The sequence below is a fragment of the Anomaloglossus baeobatrachus genome, chromosome 2 (assembly GCF_048569485.1).
Source record: "Anomaloglossus baeobatrachus isolate aAnoBae1 chromosome 2, aAnoBae1.hap1, whole genome shotgun sequence".
In the NCBI taxonomy this organism is placed as follows: domain Eukaryota; kingdom Metazoa; phylum Chordata; class Amphibia; order Anura; family Aromobatidae; genus Anomaloglossus; species Anomaloglossus baeobatrachus.
In genome coordinates, this window is record NC_134354.1 from 43,076,418 (window position 1) to 43,098,223 (window position 21,806).

Sequence of the window (21,806 nt, forward strand, 5' to 3'; positions counted from 1 at the left end):
ATTGATACCCAGCCATGATAAAGCCTGACAAGGGGCTGGTATTCTCAGGCTGGTGAGACCCATGCTTATTGGGCCACACTCCAGCCTATAAGTAGCAACCTACAGCCGCCCAGGATTGCTGCATATATTAGATGCGGCAATCCCGAACTTAACCCAGCTCTCCCGATTGCCCTGGTGCAGTGGCAGTCAAGGTAATAAGGGGTTAATGTCATCTCACATTTGCCACGAAGACCTAGATTAGTGATGGGGAGGGTCTATGAGACCCCCCATTTCTAATCTGTAAGTGAAAAAAATAAACACAAAGACCGAAAAAATAATTTATTTGAAATAAAAATTTAAAAAATCACCACCCTCTTTCACCATTTTATTAACTCCAAAACACCCAGGTCTGACACAAAGTCCCACGACGATTCCATTCTGCTACATGTGAAGTGACAGCGTGCATAGAACATGACTGCCCGCTGTGGACTTCAAGCAGAGAATGAGCTGCAGCTGTAAGCGGTGACATCACTCAGGTTATTTGCGGTCACAGCTGGAGGTCCCCAGGTAACCTTACATCAGGGGACCTCAATGAACTGCGTTTTTTTGCCAAGAGATGCAGATTTGGTGCTGCAATTTCTACAGCATATTCCTGCACCTAATCTACACTTTCTGGCAAAAAAATGTAGCAAAACTGCATCATAGCGCATGCGGTCTTGATGCTATTTTTTACCAGGAGCTGTAGATTGAGTGCAGGAATATGGTGTAAAAATTTCAGCACCAAATCTGCATCTCTTGTCCAAAAAATGCACAAAAACAGTTTTGACGCCGTTAATGTGCAGTTTTCTGCCAGGAGTTGCAAATTTGGTACTGAAATTTCAACAGCATATTCCTGCACCCAATCTACAGCTTCTGACAAAAAAAATCACATCACTATTGCATCAAAACTGCAAAAAAAAATGCAGTCTTCTGCCTGGAGATACAGGTCTGTGAACTCACAGACCTCACCTCAGGTAAGGTCCCCTGAGGTCAGATTACCTGTGGTAAAAGGTGGAGGACCGTGGGAACCTGCAGCTGCGACCGCAACTAACCATCACCGCTCATCGCTATGGCTCATTCTCTGCCTAAAGTTACAGTGTGCGGACATGTTCCATGATCGTGCGCTATCACTTCAGATGTAGCAGAACTGGAATCATCGTGGGACCTCATGTGGATTACGTCGGACCTGGGTGTTTTGGGGGTTAATAAAGTGGTAAAAGAAGGTGGGGTTTTTTTGTCTTTTATTTCAAATAAATGATTTTTTTTGTGTCTAATGGATGAAACAATTCTGGGCGGCTGCAGGCTGCGATTTATAGGCTGGGTGGCCCAATAATCATGGGTCTCCCCAGCCTGTGAATACCAGCCCCCAGCTGTCGGGCTTTATCTTGGCTGGGTATCAAAATTGGGATGGCCGCACGACGTTTTTTTTTTTTGTTTTTTTTTTTTAAATGATTTAAATAAATTTAAAAAAAAGCCACATGCGGTTCCTCTTTTGATACACAGCCAAGATAAGCGCACGGCTGGGGGCTGCATACTGTAGCTATATTCAGTGTCCACCGCTTACTTCAAAGCATGCACGCCTTGTACTAAGCGGTTGATGCCACTCTAACCGAAACGGTTATTATTTTTGATTGAAAACAGCTTTGTAATAAATATTGGAAAAATTATTTTCAGACTATTGGCGTGCCAAGTATCTGTCTTGAATTACCCCCTAGGACTAGAGTGGTGCATGCACATGGACGCTCCATTTATCTATGTGACTGGCGTATACAACCACTGTGGCCAGTGCTCCGTTTAGAGCTCTGTTTTCAGTGAGACGATAGTGATGAGCAAATTCTCACACTTTTAATTTTCTCCAGGCTGCTTCGTGTAAATGATACACATGAAATTGACCAATACACATCTCGTATGTTATATTAGGTCCTATACTAAAGCCACTCCATATGAACCATGTGTATAAGAAGAATAAATGGGAGCATTAAAGGCTAAATATAAAAATATTTATTTATTCATCAAAAAAGAGATAAAAGCTTCACATCATCATACATGTAAATAAAAATAGTGAAAAAGGTGTTAGATAACAAAAACAGGATGACCACTCATACACTTGCAAAGGAAAAATTTAAGGTTAAGTATAGGATGTCTAAGTGGGCACCGTATCCCTCAAAATAACAATATGTAGCCCTATAGATTAGTAAGTATAATTATAGTAGGGAAAAAATATATATTAAAGAACCCACATGAGGCCATAGGCCAGGGCTCTAGATGTATATGATCCCCCTATAGTGGCTCAATCAATCTAACACTAAGGCAATAATGAAAGGATCAAAGTCATCAAACAATAAGTTTTTTTTTTCCTCAAAAGCTTACCCATAGATCAAGGTAATATTCAAATCCCTTGCAAGGGTTATAAACAACACTCCAACGCGCGTTTCGCAGCGATATAATGTCTGCTTTTTCAGGGATGGTATAATGATGGAAGGATATAGTCAGTCAGTCATCTCTGTCCCCGCTGAATGCTGGAGATGACACACCGCCTGTGACATGCATGCAGCTGCACAGGGCACAGTCTGCAGCCCCTCCTGGGCCTTAGCCCTTCTCGTGTCTCTCCAGAATCCTACTCACAATTAATAATGATCTATAGCTTCTGACACATGTGATCTGAACAAGATATCTTGGGGAATGTAGTTGCCAGATATACTGACGTGTCACGGATCAGTGCAGCATCGTATTTTTGTCCAGGTTATGTGACCTTTATCCATTTCTTACGTAGTTATCCTCTTTTGGCCACTAAAACTGTCAGACTTAGATATAAGTGTAAAGACACCAGTATGAGGGATTGATGTGCAATATTTGTATATTTACAGCTAATTTTGGGCCTCCAAAAGAATTGAAGATGCAAATTATAGACCACAACCTGTTCATTAATGTGACTGCACCTGATGGATTCAGACACACGGAGATATATAACTACTGCCCCTGGCTGACCAACCTGAGCTACTGGATCAATGCAACACATGACCCGGAGGTAAGTGATACGTGTATAGAGCCCTGATCACAGCCACAACCACTTTATGACCCGGAGGTAAGTGATTCATGTATAGAGCCTGATCACAGCGACAACCACTTTATGACCCGGAGGTAAGTGATACGTGTATAGAGCCTGATCACAGCCACAACCACTGTCTGACCCGGAAATGCCCCAAGAACAGAGAAACGTTATCATCACCCTTCCCCCACTCTTATTTCTAGATCCTGTAAAGGGGAATGATAGGGTAGATCTGTATGGTGTAGCACTAACGTCAGCGTCTGTACAGACAGGCCGGGGTCGTGGTACTCCAGTCTTGATGGCGGTCACAGATATCTGACCAATATATTATGTTTTATCCTGTGTTACAGGTGACATTTGAAGAAAAGAAGCAGCCATTTTTTACAATTCATTCACTAAAAAAATCAACTACTTACTGTGCAAAAGCAAAGATGGCGTGCAAGAATAGTAATAGGAGCAGCCTGTACAGCGAGGTGTATTGTATCACAACAGGTGGGTACGAAGGCAACGGGGACGTATGTCTGATCTGTGGATGATAGATAGCGATAAAAGGATAGATGGATGGATGGATGGATGGATGGATGGATGAGGGATGGATGGGTGAGGGATGGCTGGGTAAGGGATGGCTGGGTAAGGGATGGCTGGGTAAGGGATGGCTGGGTAAGGGATGGCTGGGTAAGGGATGGCTGGGTAAGGGATGGCTGGGTAAGGGATGGCTGGATGGATAAGGCATGAATGGATGGATGGATAAGGGATGGATGGATAAGGGATGGATGGATAAGGGATGGATGGATAAAGGGATGGATGGATGGATAAGGGATGGATGGATGGATAAGGGATGGATGGATGGATAAGGGATGGATGGATGGATAAGGGATGGATGGAAGGATAAGGGATGAATGGATGGATGGATAAGGGATGAATGGATAAGAGATGGATGGATGGATAAGGGATACGGGATGGATAAGGGATAAGGGATGGATAAGGGATAAGCGATGGATGGATGGATAAGGGATGAATGGATGGATAAGGGGATGGATGGATGGATAAGGGATGAATGGATGGATAAGGGGATGGATGGATGGATAAGGGGATGGATGGATGGATAAGGGATGGATGGATAAGGGATGGATGGATAAGGGATGGATGGATAAGGGATGGATGGATAAGGGATGGATGGATAAGGGATGGCTGGATAAGGGATGGATGGATAAGGGATGGATGGATAAGGGATGGCTGGATAAGGGATGGCTGGATAAGGGATGGCTGGATAAGGGATGGCTGGATAAGGGATGGATGGATAAGGGATAAGCGATGGATGGATGGATGGATAAGGGATGAATGGATGGATGGATAAGGGGATGGATGGATGGATAAGGGATGGATGGATAAGGGATGGATGGATAAGGGATGGATGGATAAGGGATGGCTGGATAAGGGATGGCTGGATAAGGGATGGATGGATAAGGGATAAGCGATGGATGGATGGATGGATGGATGGATGGATGGATAAGGGATGAATGGATGGATGGATAAGGGGATGGATGGATGGATAAGGGGATGGATGGATGGATAAGGGATGGATGGATAAGGGATGGATGGATAAGGGATGGATGGATAAGGGATGGATGGATAAGGGATGGATGGCTGGATAAGGGATGGATGGATGGATAAGGGATGGATGGATGGATAAGGGATGGATATATAAATAAGGGATGGATAAATAAGGGATGGATAATTAACCCTAGAACGCGCAAGCAATTCAGTCTACCATAGAAAACAAATGACCTAGCAAGCCTGCGAGGCCCCAGGTATGCGTTCTAGGGTTAAGGGATGGATATATAAATAATGGATGGGTGGATAAATGAGGGATGGATAAGCTATAAATGGATAGATTGCTGGATAAATAAGGAATAGATGGATGGATGGACAGATAGATAAAGATAGGTAGATGAATATATAGATATGCTTTGAATAGAGAGATATGATATTGATTTTACTGATGGATATACCATGGTGGATAAAGGATAGATTGATAAAGGATATATGGAAAGATATATCTATAAATAGAGACATGAGAGACATATGAGATAAATATTAGATGGTGACACAGTTATGATACTGAGAAATATGAAATAGATAACATAACAGTTGTGATATACGATGCTTTGAATGATTCATGACGTTTTCCACGTAATCTCACATTACGCACGCACACTGAAATGTGTTTGATTGGGGTTTTATGTGATATGCCAACACAAATTAGCAAGTGTTTGTGAAGTGTAAGGGTACTTTCACACTTGCGTTATTTTCCTTCCGTTACAATCCGCCCTTTTGGTAAACAGCGGAATCCGTTAACGGATTCCGCTGTTTCCCATAGACTTGTATGGGTGACGGATTGTACCAAAAGGAGCTGCGTTGCTTCCGCTGGGCGACGCTCCGTTGCTTCCGCCCAGCGGGAGGAACGCAGCATGTAACGTTATTTTGAGCAGCGGAATCCTCTGGATTTCACTGCGCATGCTCTTTTTTTTTTTTTTTTTTTTTTTTTTTTTTTTTTTTTTTTAAATCAAACTTTATTTTGGCTCGCGGTGGCCGAACGTTCAGCTGAGCGCCCGGCCGTCGGCAAGCGACAGCGCTCAGCTGAATGACCGGCCACCAGCATGCCCGGCCGCCGGCAAGTCACAGCGCTCAGCTGAGCGCCCGCCCGCCGGCATGCCCGGGCGCCGGCAAGTGACAGCGATCAGCTGATCACCCGGCGGCCGGCTGCAGGGAGCGATCAGCTGATCACCCGGCGGCCGGGAGCGATCAGCTGATCACCCGGCAGCCGGCTGCAGGGAGCGATCAGCTGATCACCCGGCAGCCGGGAGCGATCAGCTGATCACCCGGCGGCCGGCTACTGGGAGCAATCAGCTGATCACCCAGCGGCCGGCTGCAGGGAACGATCAGCTGATCGTTCACTATAGTCTGCCGCTGGTAAAACCGGGAAAAAAAAAAAAAAAAATCAAAACGAATTGCGTTGTTTTGCAGCATCCGTTGCATCCGTTGTGTCACTATATGCAACACATCCGTTGCATCCGTTACACAACGCAATGCAACGGATACCGTTCAACGCAAGTGTGAAAGTAGCCTAAGGCAATGATACCTGGTTTTCTAAAATATGCTTAAAGTATAAATCTGAAAATTGGGATGTGCATTTGTATTCAGCCCCCGAGTCAATACTTTGTAGGACCACCTTTCTCTGCAACTACTGCTGCAGTCTTTTTTGGTCAGTCTCCCCAGCTTCGCACATCTAGAGGTAAGATTTTCCCCTTCTTTGCACTCTCGCTCAGTGAGACTGGCTGGAGGCAGCTGCGAACAGTAATTTCCACGTCTTGTTACAGATTCTCATTGGGATTTGGGTCTGGACTGTGACTGGGCCGTTCACACACATGAATGTGCTCTGATCTAAAAAAAATCCATTGTAGCTCTGGCAGTATGCTTAGGGTCATTGTCCTGCTGGAAGGTGAACCTACACCCCAGTCTCAACTCTTTTGCAGCCTCTAACCGGTTTTCCTCCAGGATTGCGCTGTATTTAGCTCCATCCATCGTCCCATCAACTTTTATCAGTTTTTCTGTGTCTGCTGAAGAAAAGCCTCCTCATGGCGGGATGCTGCCTCCACCATGTTTGACGGTGGGGATGGTGTTTTCAGGGTGAAGTGCAGTTAGATTTCCACCACACATAGCATTTTGCATTTAGTCCAAAAAATTCTACTTTCGTCTCATCTGAGCAGAGCACCTTCTTCCTCATGCTCACGGTGTCCCTTACATGGATTTTGGCAAACTGCAAACTTTTTATGTCTTGCTTTCAAAAACTTCTTTCTTCCTGCCACTCTTCCATAAAGGCCAGATTTGTGTGTGGAGCATATAAATAACCGTTGTCCTGTGGACAGATTCTCCCCACTGAGCTGTGATCTCTGTGGCTGCTCCAGTGACCAGGGGCCTCTGCTTCTCCAATCAGTCCTCTCCTTGATTGGGATATCAGTTTCAGTGATGGCCATGCCTTGGTAGGTTTGCAGATGTGCCATACTCCTTTCATTTTTGAATGATGGATTGAACAGTTGTCCATGAGATATAATCCTGCTTTCCTCTTCTCCACAACTTTATCCCTGACCTGTCTGGTGTGTTCCTTGGTATTCATGATACTGTTTGCTCCTTAATGTTCTTACACAAACCTCTGAGGCCTTCACAGAACACCTGTAGCTCTGCTGAGACAAAATCACACATAGGTGGATTCAATGAACTAATTAGGAGACTTCTGGAGGCGATTGGTCACTCGGGATTTTATTTAGGGGTATCAGACTACAGGGGACTGAGTACAAATGCACGTCACAAATTTAAGATTTATATTTTTTAAATATTTAGAAAACCAGGTATTCCTTTATTTACACTTCATAAATACATGCTACTTAGAGTCGGCTATATTCTTTGGTATATGTATAATGCAGCCGCAGCAGCTTACACCTCTTCACACTAGCTTTATTCTGTTAGGATGTGTTTTTTTATTTTTCATATTTGTGATAAATAGATATGAGAGACGTCAGGAATATATACTATAGATATGTCACACATTGTTTGGCTCAAAACTTGCCAAGTATCCTGACTACCTGACGCTCTTCACACAGCAGAGTCAGACACTCTACACCAGGGGTCTCAAACTCGGCTGGGTGTATGGGCCGCACAGAGGAAAAAAATAATTTGGGGGGCCGCATTCTTTGCAGGCCAAAGTGACATTTTTATTTGTACCATATTTTTTTATTTATTTATTTTTTTACACACCTTTGGATCACTGATTTTGAACATTTTTCACTTTTCACGTTATTATAAAAATGTGCACATTCTTTGTTTAAATATATATATATATATAAATATATAAAAAAAAAATTTGATGTTAAAAAAAGTCATGCCTTATTTTGAGAGGTTTTTTTTTACATTTTATCCCTTTTTTGTAACTAATAGTGTTACAATTAGCTCTATATAGAAATTTTGGCCAACATCTTTTAGTAATGTTCCCTATCTTGTTGTAATGTGCCCATCCTTGTCTCCTTGTAGTATTGTGCCCCATGCTAGTCCCCATCCTACAGTAATGTTCCCCATCCTTGTCCCCATCTTGTAGTAATGTGCCTCATCCTTGTCCCCATCCTATAGTAATATCCCCAGCCTTGTCCCCATCTGATCATAATGTGCCCATCCTGTAGTAATGTGTCCATCCTTGTCCCGATCTTATAGCAATTTTCCCCATCCTTGTCCCCTTGTAGCAATTGCCCTATCCTGTAGTACTGTGCCCATCCTATAGTTGTCCCATTCTATAGTAATGTGCCAATCCTACAGTAATGTCCCCATCCTATAGTAATGTGCCCACCTTGTCCCCATCCTGTAGTAATGTCCCCATCCTGTAGTAATGTCCCCATCCAATAGTAATGTGCCTATCCTATAGTAATGTCCCCAGCCTTATCCCTATCCTATAGTAATGTTTCCCATCCTTGTCCCCTTGTAGTAATGTCCCTATCCTGTAGTACTGTCCCCAACCTTGTCCCCATTTTATAGTACTGTGCCCAGCCTTGTCCCCATTCTACAGTAATGTCCCCATCCAATAGTAATGTCCCCGTCATATAGTAATGTCCCCATCCAATAGTATTGTGCCCATCCTTGTAATGTCCCCATCCTTTTGTAATGTCCCCAGCCTTGTCCCATGCTATAGTAATGTGCCCACCTTGTCTCTATCCTATAGTAATGTCCCCAGCCTTGTCCCCATTCTATAGTAATGTTTCCCATCCTTGTCCCCTTGTAGTAATGTCCTTATCCTGTAGTACTGTCCCCAACCTTGTCCCCATTTTATAGTACTGTCCCCAACTTTGTCCCCATTCTACAGTAATGTCCCAATCCTATAGTACTGTCCCCAACCTTGTCCCCATCCTAAAGTACTGTCTCCAACCTTGTCTCCATTCTATAGTAATGTCCCCATGCTATAGTAATGTCCCCAGCCTTGTCCCCATGCTATAGTAATGTCCCCAGCCTTGTCCCTATTCTATAGTAATGTGCCCACCTTGTCCCCATCCTATAGTAGTGTCCCTATCCTATAGTAATGTGGCGGCGGCTGAAAGGGGACAGTGGCTATAACTTACCGATCGCTCTCCTCAACTTCCACAGACGCCGGAGTGAAGTTGAGGAGAGCAGTCTCCGGCCCCAGATCCACAGTGATTGGAGAGATCGGTCACAAGGCCGATCTCTCCAATCAGAGCTGGGGGCGGATGAAACTGAGGTCACCCAGCTCCAGCCAATGATCAGGGCTACAGCTGCACTGATCATGACTGGATTTCAATGTTTCAACCATTTTCAATTGCTGAAACATTACAGTGGCTGTGATTGGCTGAGCGGCGTTCGTCAGCCAATCACAGCCTCCGTAGGTTCGGGGAGGAGACACCAACCGTCCTGAGGTCAGGCAGAGGTCCCCTCCTCCCTGAATCTAAGGTATTTGCAAAGCGATTGCAGCCACCGGGGCTCCGGGGCCGCGATTTTGCCATGACGTACTGGGTACGTTATGGGTTTTTAAGTACCAGGGAGCCATAACGTACCCAGTACGTCATAGGTCGCTAAGGGGTTAATGTGCCGTCCTTCATATACATGCACAAAAATTAACCCACCATTCTTCTCACCTGTCCCGTGTTCCCTCGGCTGCCTCATCTCTGCTTCTTGCTGTCTGCAGGCCCGTGCCCCCGTTGACATTATGTCAGATGATTGTTTAGTCGGAGCTGCGCGCAGAGTCAGGCTCTCTATACTCAACGTTTCCAATGCAAACGTAGCCATCAGCCAATCAGAGGTAAGCAGCTGAGGTCAGACAGTTTCCATTGGAGGAATAGTTGTGCACAGTGCACTGGACTCTGAGAGCGCAGTGCCGGCAAAACATTCATGACAAAGGAGGGAGGGCACCAAAGGAAAAATGAATAGATACTATAGGGGGATCTAAACCACTTAGCACATTAGAGAGATCAGAAGCAACAACAAGGAGAAGGAATGTGCAAAAAAGTGGGATCACCAGATAAATAATGTACAAAAATATCTTTATTTAAACATAGACACAAGTACCACATGTAAATAAGAACAATTAAAAAGCATACAGCTTAAGAGAACACACACTGAGGGGGCCAATGGTGTGACACCCAAAGACCACCTCAAACCCTCAAAGAGCCAGAACCCCACTTAAGATGGAATAATGAAATAAGTAATATTATGGGAAAACCCAAAAATGCATATCACCAAGGATATAAGCAGTGTCCATGGACCCAGACAGTCAGCATAACAGATAAATGATAGACAAGAGTCAAGCTGACATGCCTCGGTCAAAACCAGGATAGATTGACAATGCACAATAGTAATAGCACATAACAATATCAGCAGTAATAAATATAGTGCTAAGCACAAATAGAGAGGCCAATACTACCTACAGATGGACGCACAGGGGGGTAAAGACATGGCATGGAGGGATGAGGTACCAGCCCCACGCGTATCGCTACAGACAAGGTGTAGCTTCCTCAGGGGAAATGTGTGGTGTGGAAAACAACGTGCCTTTTTATGCTACAGCGTAATTACAAAATTGCCTACCAGCATGTGGAAATGAGGTCAAGAGAGAGTGATTTCTTTGTCGCTCCATTGGGAGACCCAGACAATTGGGTATATAGCTTCTGCCTCCGGAGGCCACACAAAGTATTACACTTTAAAAAGTGTAACCCCTCCCCTCTGCTATACACCCTCCCGTGCATCACGGGCTCATCAGTTTTTTGCTTTGTGTTGAAGGAGGACTGCTCTGGGAGAGGGGGATCCTAACCGGTCGCCAAGCCTGGGACCGGGCTCCATCCGCAGCCCCTGGGGGATTCTGACGGACAGGAGACTGGACATCATCAGGGACAGAGCCCTGCATCATAAGGTACTCTGTGTCCCCTGAGGGACGGTGCATGCAGCATCTGTGTTACAAATGCCGCAGCGGTTGCTGAGTGGTTTGTGAGACTGGGACTACCGCGCCGACCGCGCCATGTTTGCCGGCCGCGTTTTTAAATTTAGTCCCCGGCTCTTGCGGCCTAGTACCATATACTCCCGTTCTCGGACCTGCCAGTCACGGGTAACGACGGGACGGCCGACTGGACGTCGGCAGGGAGGGCTGGAGCATACGTTGGTATCCTCCTTCCCCCTCACTGAGCACTGTGGGGCACCAGTTTTCAGGATTGAGTCCTGGCTCCTAGCGTCATCAGGGATATCTCCTGATGTCATTGCCACCATGAGACAGGCCAGGAAACCAACGTCCGCCAAGATCTATCACAGGTCTTGGAGGATCTTCTTATCCTGGTGCTCTGATCAGGGTTTTACTCCCTGGCCGTTTGCCTTGCCCACTTTTCCTTCTTTCCTTCAATCCGGAATGGACAAGGGCTTGTCTCTCGGCTCTCTCAAGGGACAAGTATCGGCGCTTTCCGGTCCCACCTTACAAGCGTCCGTTAACACCCTCGTATCTTAACAGAGTGCTGACGACTCTTCAGAAGCCACTTTTCGAGCCGATGCGGGATCTCTCTATCTCGCCTTTCGCAAAGGGTGGCCTTCCTAGTGGCAGTCACATCACTCAGAAGAGTGTCTCAGCTAGCAGCGCTGTCATGCAAAGCCCCCTTCCTGGTGTTTCACCAGGATAGGGTGGTTCTACGTCCGGTCCCGGACTTTCGCCCTAAGGTATCCCCGTTTCATCTCAATCAGGATATCGTCTTACCCTCTTTGGGTCCGCATCCAGTTCACCAATGTGAAAAGGATTTGCATTTATTAGATCTGGTGAGAGCACTCCGGCTCTACATTTCTCGCACGGCGCCCCTGCGCCGGTCTGATGCGCTCTTGTCCTGATCGCGGGCCAGAGTAAGGGATTTCAGGTTTTCAAGTCAACCTTGGCTCGGTGGATCAAGGAACCGATTCTTGAAGCCTACCGTTCCTTTAGGCTTCCGATTCCTGCAGGGCTGAAGGCCCATTCTACCAGAGCCGTCGGTGTCCTGGGCATTGCGACACCAGGCTACGGCTCGGCAGGTGTGTCAGGCGGCTACCTGGTCGAGTCTGCACACTTTCACGAAACACTATCAGGTGCATGCCGATGATTCGGCAGATGCCAGCCTAGGTAGGCGACTCCTTCAGGCGGAAGTTGCCCACCTGTAAGAGGGGGCCGTTTTTTCGGCTCTTTTTTATCGAGGTATTCTTTTACCCACCCAGGGATTGCTTTTGGACATCCCAATTGTCTGGGTCTCCCAATGGAGCGACAAAGAAGAAGGGAATTTTGTTTACTTACCGTAAATTCCTTTTCTTCTAGCTCCTATTGGGAGACCCAGCACCCGCCCCTGTTCCCTTCGGGCTGTTGTTCTTTTGTGTACACATGTTGTTCATGTTCAATTGTTCTTTTGGTTCATGGTTTCAGTTCTCCGAACATCCTTCGGATTGAATTTACCTTATACCAATTTATAAGTTTCCTCCTTCCTGCTTTGGCACCAAAACTGATGAGCCCGTGATGCACGGGAGGGTGTATAGCAGAGGGGAGGGGTTACACTTTTTAAAGTGTAATACTTTGTGTGGCCTCCGGAGGCAGAAGCTATACACCCAATTGTCTGGGTCTCCCAATAGGAGCTAGAAGAAAAGGAATTTACGGTAAGTAAACAAAATTCCCATCTTTTCTTCTATGGCTTCTAGCGCTTTAGCCTACTGCGCATGCGCATACTACGTAAATTGCACATCTAGTGGGATTCTTCATACCGATCGTTACTACAGGTATCTTCCTAACGCATGCGCACATGCGATCCTGCATGGCATTGTTTACTCATGTGACTGGGATTACGTGGCAATATGGCAGCCTCCACCGGGCGTCCTCCGTCTCCATGGCACTCTCTCTTGACCTCATTTCCACATGCTGGTAGGCAATTTTAGCACCCGCCCCTATCGCGTGATATGTGGTAATCGCTGCCGTAGCGAACAATATCGCTACGGCAGAGTCACGCACATACCTGTTCAGCGACGTCGCTGTTGCTGCCTAACAATCCCTCCTTCAAGGGGGAGGTGCCTGTGGGATCACAGCAACGTCACAAAATGGCCGCCCAATGGAAGAAGAGGAGGGGTGGAGATGAGCGGTCGGAACATGCCACCCATCTCCTTCCTTCCTCCTTTCCGGTGGACGCAGGTAGGATGATGTTCGTCGTTCCTGCGGTGTCACACACAGCGATGTGTGATGCCGCAGGAACGACAAACAACCTGCAGCATGAACAACCAACGATATTATGAAAATGGACGACGTGTCAACGATTTTTGCCGTTTTTGCGATCGTTGATCGTCGCTCCTAGCTGTCACACTCTGCGATGTCGCTAACGACGCCGGATGTGCGTCACAAACACCGTGACCCCGACGATATATCGTCAAATGGTGTCAAGCGTGTGTGACAGTAATCAGGTGAGGACAAAGACAAGTGTGTCCTGCCTAAAGTCTAGCATGGTGGTGGAGGGTCACAGTTTGGGGCTCCATGAGTGCTGCCGGCTGTGTGAAGCTACAGTTCATTGAGGGAACCATGAATGCCACCAGGTGACATACTGAAGCAGAGCAGGATCCCCTGCTTCCATATCCCAACATGATAACGACCCCAAACACCTACAGGAAGACCACTACCTCACTAAAGAAACTGAGGGTACAAGTCCTGGACTGGCCAAGCATCTCCAGACCTAAACTTTATGGAGTATCTGTGGGGCCTCCTCAAATGAAAGGTGGAGGTGCGCAAGGTCTCTAACATCTCCAGCTCTGGGATGTCATCATGGAGGATGGAAGAGGATCCAGCGGCTCCTGTGAAGCTCTAGTGAATTCTATGGCCAAGGGAGTTAAAACAGGTCTTGAAAATAATGGTGGCCACACAAAATATTCACACTTCGGCAACAATTTTACCATTTTTACTTAGGGGTGTACTAACGTTTGTTGCCAGCAGTTTAGACATTAATGGCTGTGTTATTTAGAGGACACCAGATTTACACTGTTATACGAGCTGCACACTGACACTGCACATTGTATCACAGGGTCAGATCTGCAGTGCTGTACCAGGAAAAGATATAATATGTTTACAAAAATGTCAGGGATGTACTCACTTTTGTGATATAGTATGTGTATGTGTGAGTATATACAGACATACCTACACACATGTGGTCAAAATTATTGTTACACCTCTTTTAATGAAAGAAAAACCGAAAATGGTCACAGAAATAACTTGAATCTAACAAAAGTAATAATAAAACATCTATGAAAATTAACAAATGAAAGTCAGACATTGCGGCTTTTCTGCTTCCACAAAATTTTTGAAAAAATCAAACTCATGAAATTGGCCTGGACAGAAATGATGGCACCCTGCTCCTCCTCCTCCTCCTCCTCCTCCACCTCCTCCTCCTTAACTTAATATTTGGTTGCAGAACCTTTTGAGGCAATCACTGCAATCAAACAATTCCTGTAACTGTCAATGAGACTTCTGCTCCTCTCCACAGGTATTTTGGCCCAATCCTCAAGACCAAACTGCTCCAGTTGTCTGGTGTGAGAAGGTTGCCTTTTCCAGATGGCATGTTTCAGCTCTTTCCAAAGATGCTCAATAGGATTTAGGTCAGGGCTCATAGAAGGCCATTAAGAATAGTCCAGTGTTTTCCTCTTAGCCATTCTTGGGTGTTTTTAGCTGTGTGTTTTGAGTCATTGTCCTGTTGCCAGTCCCATGACCTGCGACTGAGACCAAGCTTTCTGACACTGGGCAGCATATTTTTCTCCAGAATCCCTTGACAGTCTTGAGATTTCATTGTATCCTGCACAGATACAAGACACCCTGTGCCAGATGCAGCAAAGCAGCCCCAGAACATTACTGAGCCTCCTCCATGTTTCACAGTAGGGACCGTGTTCTTTTCTTGATATTCTTCATTTTTCCATCTGTGAACATAGAGCTGATGTGCCTTGCTAAAAAGTTCAATTTTTGTCTCATGTGTCCAAAGGACATTCTTCCAGAAGCTTTGTGGTTTGTCAACATGTACTTTGGCAAATTCCAGTATGGCTTTTTTATTATTTTTTTTCAACAATGGTGTCCTCCTTGGTCATCTGCCATGAAGTCCACTTTGGTTCAAACAATGACGGATGATGTGATCTGACACTGATGTTCCTTGAGCTTGAAGTTCAGCTTTTAATCTCTTTAGAAGTTTTCTGGGCTCTTTTGTTACCGTTTGTATTATCCATCTCTTTGATTTGTCATCCATTTTCCTCCTGCGGCCACGTCCAGGGAGGTTGGCTACAGTACCATGGATCTTAACTTTCTAAATAGTATGTGCAACTGTAGTCACAGGAACATCAAAGTGCTTGGAGATGGTCTTATAACCTTTATCTTTAACATGCTTGTCTATAATTTTCTTTCTAATCTCCTGAGACAACTCTTTCCTTCGCTTCCTCTGGTCCATATTGAGTGTGGTACACACCATGTGACCAAACAGCACAGTGAGTATCTGTAGCCCTATATACAGGCCCACTGACTGATTACAAGATTGTAGACACCTGTGATGCTAATTAATGGATGCACCTTGATTTAACATGTCCCTTTTGTCACATTTTCAGGGGTCCCATCATTTCTGTCCAGGCCTGTTTCATGAGTTTTATTTTTTTTAAACATTCTGTGGTAGCAGAAAAGCAGCAACAGCAATGTCTGACTTTCATTTGTTCCTTTTCATAGATTTTTTTTTTATTTATTATTACTTTTGTCAGATTCAAGTTATTTCTGCGACCATTGTGGGCTTTTTCCATTAAACGAGGGCTACCAACAATTTTGACCACGTGTGTGTATATAAAATGGATCCTGCAGTACAAAGTTAGGGCGGCTTTGCACGTTGCAACATCGCACGTGTGATGTCGGTGGGGTCAAATCGAAAGTGACGCACATCCGGCGTCACTTTCGACGTCGTTGTGTGTAAATTCTAGATGATACGATTAACGAGCACAAAAGCGTCGTTATCGTATCATCGTTGCAGGCTCCGACTTTTCCATAATTATGCTGCCGCGACAGGTACGATGCTGTTCCTCGTTCCTGTGGCAGCACACATCGCTGTGTGTGAAGCCGCAGGAGCGAGGAACATCACCTTACCTGCCTCCACCGGCTATACGGAAGGAAGGAGGTGGGCGGGATGTTTACATCCTGCTTATCTCCACGCCTCCGCCGCTATTGGCCGCCTGCCGTGTGACGTCGCTATGACGACGCACGACCCGCCCCCTTAGGAAGGAGGCGTGTCGCCGGCCAGAGCGACGGTCGCAGGGCAGGTGAGTGCATGTGAAGCTGGCGTAGCGATAATTTTCGCTACGGCAGCTATCACAAGATATCGTACCTGCGACGGGGACGGGGACTATCGCGTGCGACATCGCAGCATTGGCTTGCGATGTCGCAACGTGCAAAGCCCGTCCCCATAGGATCCTGAGTGTCCTTCAGCTGTAATGATTATTATCTTCTGTTTTGTCTTAGATCCCAGGTCCTATACGTTTGCATGGATAATAGGATTCACGTTTTTGGGAATAGTGTTGATTTCCGTCCTCCTTTACTTCTGCTTCTGCCCCTTCAAACGTTACATGAAGCAAATATTCTTCCCATCTAACAAGCTGCCGTCTAGCTTTGAGAAGGTAAGAGGCTGGATAATGACGAGGTCTATAGCGTGGGACAGCAGCGTGCCTGTACAGACGTACACACACATCCCTCTGTCCGGCTCGTAACGGAAGAGTTCCGGTACACCATAGCCGATTGTGCATCTTTACGAGGATATCTTTTCACACTTGCATGTATTTACAAATTAAACTTATGATTCTTTCAAGAAGGAGAGAGAAAAAAAACAAAACATAATACAAATGTCACGTCTCCGGGGCCTGCTCCTGTGACGTCTGCCCCGGTCACCAGACGCCACTCTACTGTCATGTCTCTACAAGGGTTGCTCCGGTGACATCTGCCCCGGTCACCAGGCACCGCTCTACTGTCACGTCTCAGCCAGGCCTGCTCCGGTGACGTCTGCCCTGGTCACCAGGCGCCGCTTTACTGTCACGTCTCCGCCAGGCCTGCTCTGGTGACGTCTGCCCCGGTCACCAGGCGCCGCTCTACTGTCACGTCTCCAACAGGCCTGCTCCGGTAACGTCTGCTCCGGTCACCAGGCGCCACTCTACTGTCACGTCTCCGCCAGGCCTGTTCCGGTGATGTCTGCCCCAGTCACCAGACCTCGCTCTACTGTCATATTTCCACCAAGGCCTGCTCCGGTGACGTCTTCCCTGGTCACCAGGCGCTGCTCTGTTCACACTGCAGCCTGTGCTGGTGATTGGGGAGAAGTCAGTTCCCGTGGCTCTGGTGGGCAGAGTCGCTACACATTCACCAAGCTTGGTCTGGCTGGAACTTGCAGTACTGCTGACTGACTGTAGGGGTGTGTGACTTCCAGCTAGTATCAGCTCCTACTTCAGCCTATGGGAAGGCACCACACCCTTTTTATATCCTTCAGTGTCCCCGGTTCCTTGGCAGAGATAGTCTTGTGTTGCTTTGAGCCACATCCTTCCTTGTACTGTGCACCTTGCTTCATGTCTCATATGAACTCGGCTTTGTTTATTGACGTCCCTCCTGCCTGCTGTTTTGTACCTCGCCTGATATCTCGGTTTGACCTCGGCCTGTCGACTATCCCTACCTCTGGACAGCAGCCTACAATAGGCAGTGAACCCCTGGACCCTGCAATAATTCCAGATCCCTGTATAGGGGTTAAAGGGTCTCAAGGTACCTTGGGGTCCTGCTTAGTGGGTGGCTTGCCGTTACAACAAATAGTCACACGGAAGCGATTAGGTTAATGTATACGGTACAGGTTTTGTGCTGAGAAAATTTGCAGTGATTTTACCAAGTCTCATCTACATACTGCAGAAATTTTCAGATTTTTTTTTTTTCGCTGACACCAGTGGGGAAGTTAAAAATCATCTTGAAATGTGTTGTAAATTTTGTTAATTTTAAGATTTTTGGTTTGCTTTTTTTCCAGGGTTTGGGGGATCCATCATTGAATTGTATGAAGACACCATTTTTATCGCATACAGAAGAGGCCACGGACCGCTGCTATATAGTGCAAAATTCCTTTCCTGAAGATTTGGTGCAAGTTAATTATAATAAAACATCTCAGGTCAACAATCAGGATTCTGGGAACTATTCACATGAGGGTCAAACGACAGGGGAGGCGTTCACCCAGTGATCTTCAGATGTTGGGCCAGTGATGGTCAGCTAGGTCTCCTAGCTCCTCTACAGGATAGAGTTGGCTTATTGTAGTTATGGTATCCAGGTCAGGAGAGCCCCTCCATGATCTGACTATGCAACTTTTACCAATTTTCCACCCACTTGTTGCTGACCGGGTAGTTCTTTTTGGAAAGTGGAGTTCTGCGCAAGTTCCAGAAAAGATGGGACCAAAATGGGGCTTGACACTCTTTTCTCCATGAGCCCAGAACTGCATACAACCAAACATTCATATGGGGGCACAATCTTATACCTTTTTTTTAGGTGCGGCAAAATAGTGACTTCTGGATGCATTTCTACAGAAATAACCAACATCTTCCAAGTTCTCATGTACACAAGCACAGATCGCACTGATAATAATGATCTGTGCTTGAGAGAGTGAACCTCTACCTGACTTTTATGCATAAAGCACAGGAGTCCTAATGGAGCATACTCCATAAATGAACAAGGCCGTGGAGATAGGTTCTTTCCTTTTTTTTATCATCATCATCATGTTATTTTTGGTTCAAATGTCTTGTGTTTAACTAGTTTCTTAATGTACTTGAACTGTTTAGAATTGCATTTTTATTCTACAAGTGTTGAAGGCTCTGGCCTTTTCAAGAGAGGGATAGTGAAGTCCGGCTCTCCACTGTCTCAATATCGTGACAGCTTTGGGAGACTTACTGCATCTGAAGTGGGAGATACCACTCTGTGGCGTGTGAATTTGTGTAAACATTGGGACAGCTGTGATGCAGTCCTTCTTACAGGATGTGTTACTATATACCATGCATTGTGAGATGGATTCCTGTGTATGATCGATCAACAGGAGGAGGCAAGAAGAAACAGCTATAGAGGTAAAACTGTCACAGCTTTTACTCCGTATGTCCACTGTGACCTCAGTGTGGATGTAGTGAAGTACTTTGATTAACCTTTTAGAAGCGGCTATGTTTCCATATCTAGTAGATTACCCCTTTAGAAGCATGTATGTCCTCCTTATGCAGATTAACTCTTTGGGAGCAGCAGTATTCTCTTTTATTTAGGTCGTATAATATGGTCACCATATTACACACCTGATATATAATAATATTCTGTATGAAATAACATTCAGGCTCCTGGCAATTTTTTTCTTTTTAACTTTCCTTTTGCTGATTCGAAAAACATTATGATGCATTACTGAATTAATCCTTCATGTTTGCATTTCTCTTTCAGTAAATTTGAGAAAAATATTGAAATATTTTACTTTATAGAGCTGCAACTCAAAAAATGGCAAAAAAGGGCCACATTTGAGTATAAGGTTTTAATTACCATTCAGAGAATTGCCGTCACCCATCACTGCTGTTGGTATCTCCCCCGAGAAGAGAATCTCACCAGATTACTTTCGTAAACTTAAAGTAATACTTGCACCCCTGAAATACTTGGGGAAATCATTTTGAATTCTTAGTCTTATGTTTTCATCTACTATCATCATGTACTATAATTTTTTGTGGTTTTTTTTAAGACGTGATTGCCTTTAAAGAGGACTAACCACCAGGATTTTCCTAAATAATCTAAAGCCAGTGCTATACTAGCAATATCAGGCTGATTCTAAATATCCCATTAGTTGTGAGATTGGATGTATACTTTCTGAAATGCAGGCAAGTAAAGTTTGTGCAATGCACTGCTACTTGATTGATAGCAGCTACAGAATATCTAATAGGTGGGTCGGGTTTTGCTTGTTATTCCCACCCCTCTCTGCCTATCTGTCCTTCCTTCCCCTGTCTCTGTTATTACAGAGGAAGGAAGGCCGGGGGAGGAAGGACAGACAGCAGTGGGAATAACTAGCAAAAGCCGACTCACCTATTAGATATTCTGTAGCTGCTATCAATCATATAACCGTGCATTTCACAAACTGTACTTGCCTCTATTTCAGAAACTATACATCCGATCTCACAACTAAAGGTATGTATAGAATCAGCATGATAGCGCCAGTATAGCACTGGCTTTACTTTATATAGGAAAATCCTGGTGGTTGGTCCTCTTTAAAGGGATCATTTCTGGCCACTAAACCACCAGCATTTCATTGTGCATTTGGGATTTAGTATTTCAAATACTACTCATGTCTATTCCGGCCATTTTGGCTGATGAGGCCATTGGCAACAGCTGCACACACAGCATGGATTAGGCCAAGGCCAGAAAACCTCACTACTGTGCACAGTGAAGCCACGTAACTGTCCACGGGTCATCATGCATGCTTCTGATGCAATCATCGCCCTGACGCCTCTTGGTAAAGTACTTTTAATACCAATTTCTTTTTTTCAATTAGGTATATTTTATGATGCTAAACCCCAGATGCATAACAACTTTCTGGTGGTTTAGTGGCCCCAAACCCACTGACTGGTACCCTCTCTAATTGATGAGAATTCTCCGTACTGCACTGGTGTGAATGTTTTATATCTTTAGACAACTTTTTATAAGTGTTTTTATTTATATATTGTACTTTGCTGATGCAATGGGTTTTTTAACTTACCAAAAAGCCATTCAAACAGCTTCACTGATAGCTGGAAGTCCAAAGCCCCCTCCCGCATGTGCCTAGAACAAAGGGGGCAAGCTGCACTTTGCAAATCGCAATTACTCCTTTACTTTTGAATAGGTATGTATTGCTATTTCTACGCACAGCACTAGGTCGGGAGTTGATATCTGTCCGCACTATCTAAAATGATAGTGGCTTGAAACCCCCTTTTAAAGGGCTATTCTCAACATTCACACACGCACACACAATATATATATATATATATATATATATATATATATATATATATATATATATATATATATATATAATATATATTAATGTGTGGGTATGTATATATATATATATATATATATATATGTATGTATGTATATATATATATATATGTATATGTATGCATGTATGTGTGTATATATATATATATGTATGTATGTGTATAAAAAGTTTATTGTAGCATAGGTATTGGATAATGTAGAGGCGTTTATGTATGCGTTGTGTTTACTTGTTTTAGTTCACACGCCAAATGTACCATTTTGTCTCATAATTTAGCCTACCATCCCCATTATGACAATCAATTTCTAGAAGACGTGGGATGGCGTCTCTTCGCACCACGCTTACTTTGCTCTGAGTCTTATCTAAGACCTTTAACATTAAGCATTAATTGTGCAGAGTCCAGCGTTTCATGTACAAAGCTGCTTTACATTCCATCCCCTGCCTCCTGCTTGTGATAGGTTTCTCCGTCAAGCAGGAGACAGGGAAGTGTTGCATGATAATACAATTTATAGGATAGGATACATTGCTGCATCTTTTAAGAATACAGTGGATTCTCAGCGCTTACAGATAGCAAATAATGGTGGTGCGAGCTAGGGTGGCTAATCATTGTAGGGACACAATATATCTTCAGCAGTGCTTTGTACATG

The 21,806-nt window shown here is 44.9% G+C and overlaps 1 protein-coding gene across 2 annotated transcripts in view; it reads left to right on the forward strand.

The window, feature by feature from the left end:
* IFNAR1 (interferon alpha and beta receptor subunit 1) overlaps nt 1-19,952 on the forward strand; it is a 74,658-nt gene extending 54,706 nt beyond the window's left edge. The window contains exons 8-11 of one of the 2 annotated variants that reach the window (XM_075332977.1): nt 2,886-3,046; nt 3,418-3,559; nt 16,623-16,777; nt 18,154-19,952. In XM_075332977.1, coding sequence (XP_075189092.1) covers nt 2,886-3,046; nt 3,418-3,559; nt 16,623-16,777; nt 18,154-18,360 — 665 coding nt within the window. In that variant the 3' untranslated portion in view covers nt 18,361-19,952. Of the gene's footprint in view, nt 1-2,885; nt 3,047-3,417; nt 3,560-10,897; nt 10,996-16,622; nt 16,778-18,153 lie in introns of those variants that run through there. The other variant, XM_075332979.1, reaches the window with a different exon arrangement.
* The last annotated feature ends 1,854 nt before the right edge of the window (nt 19,953-21,806 follow it).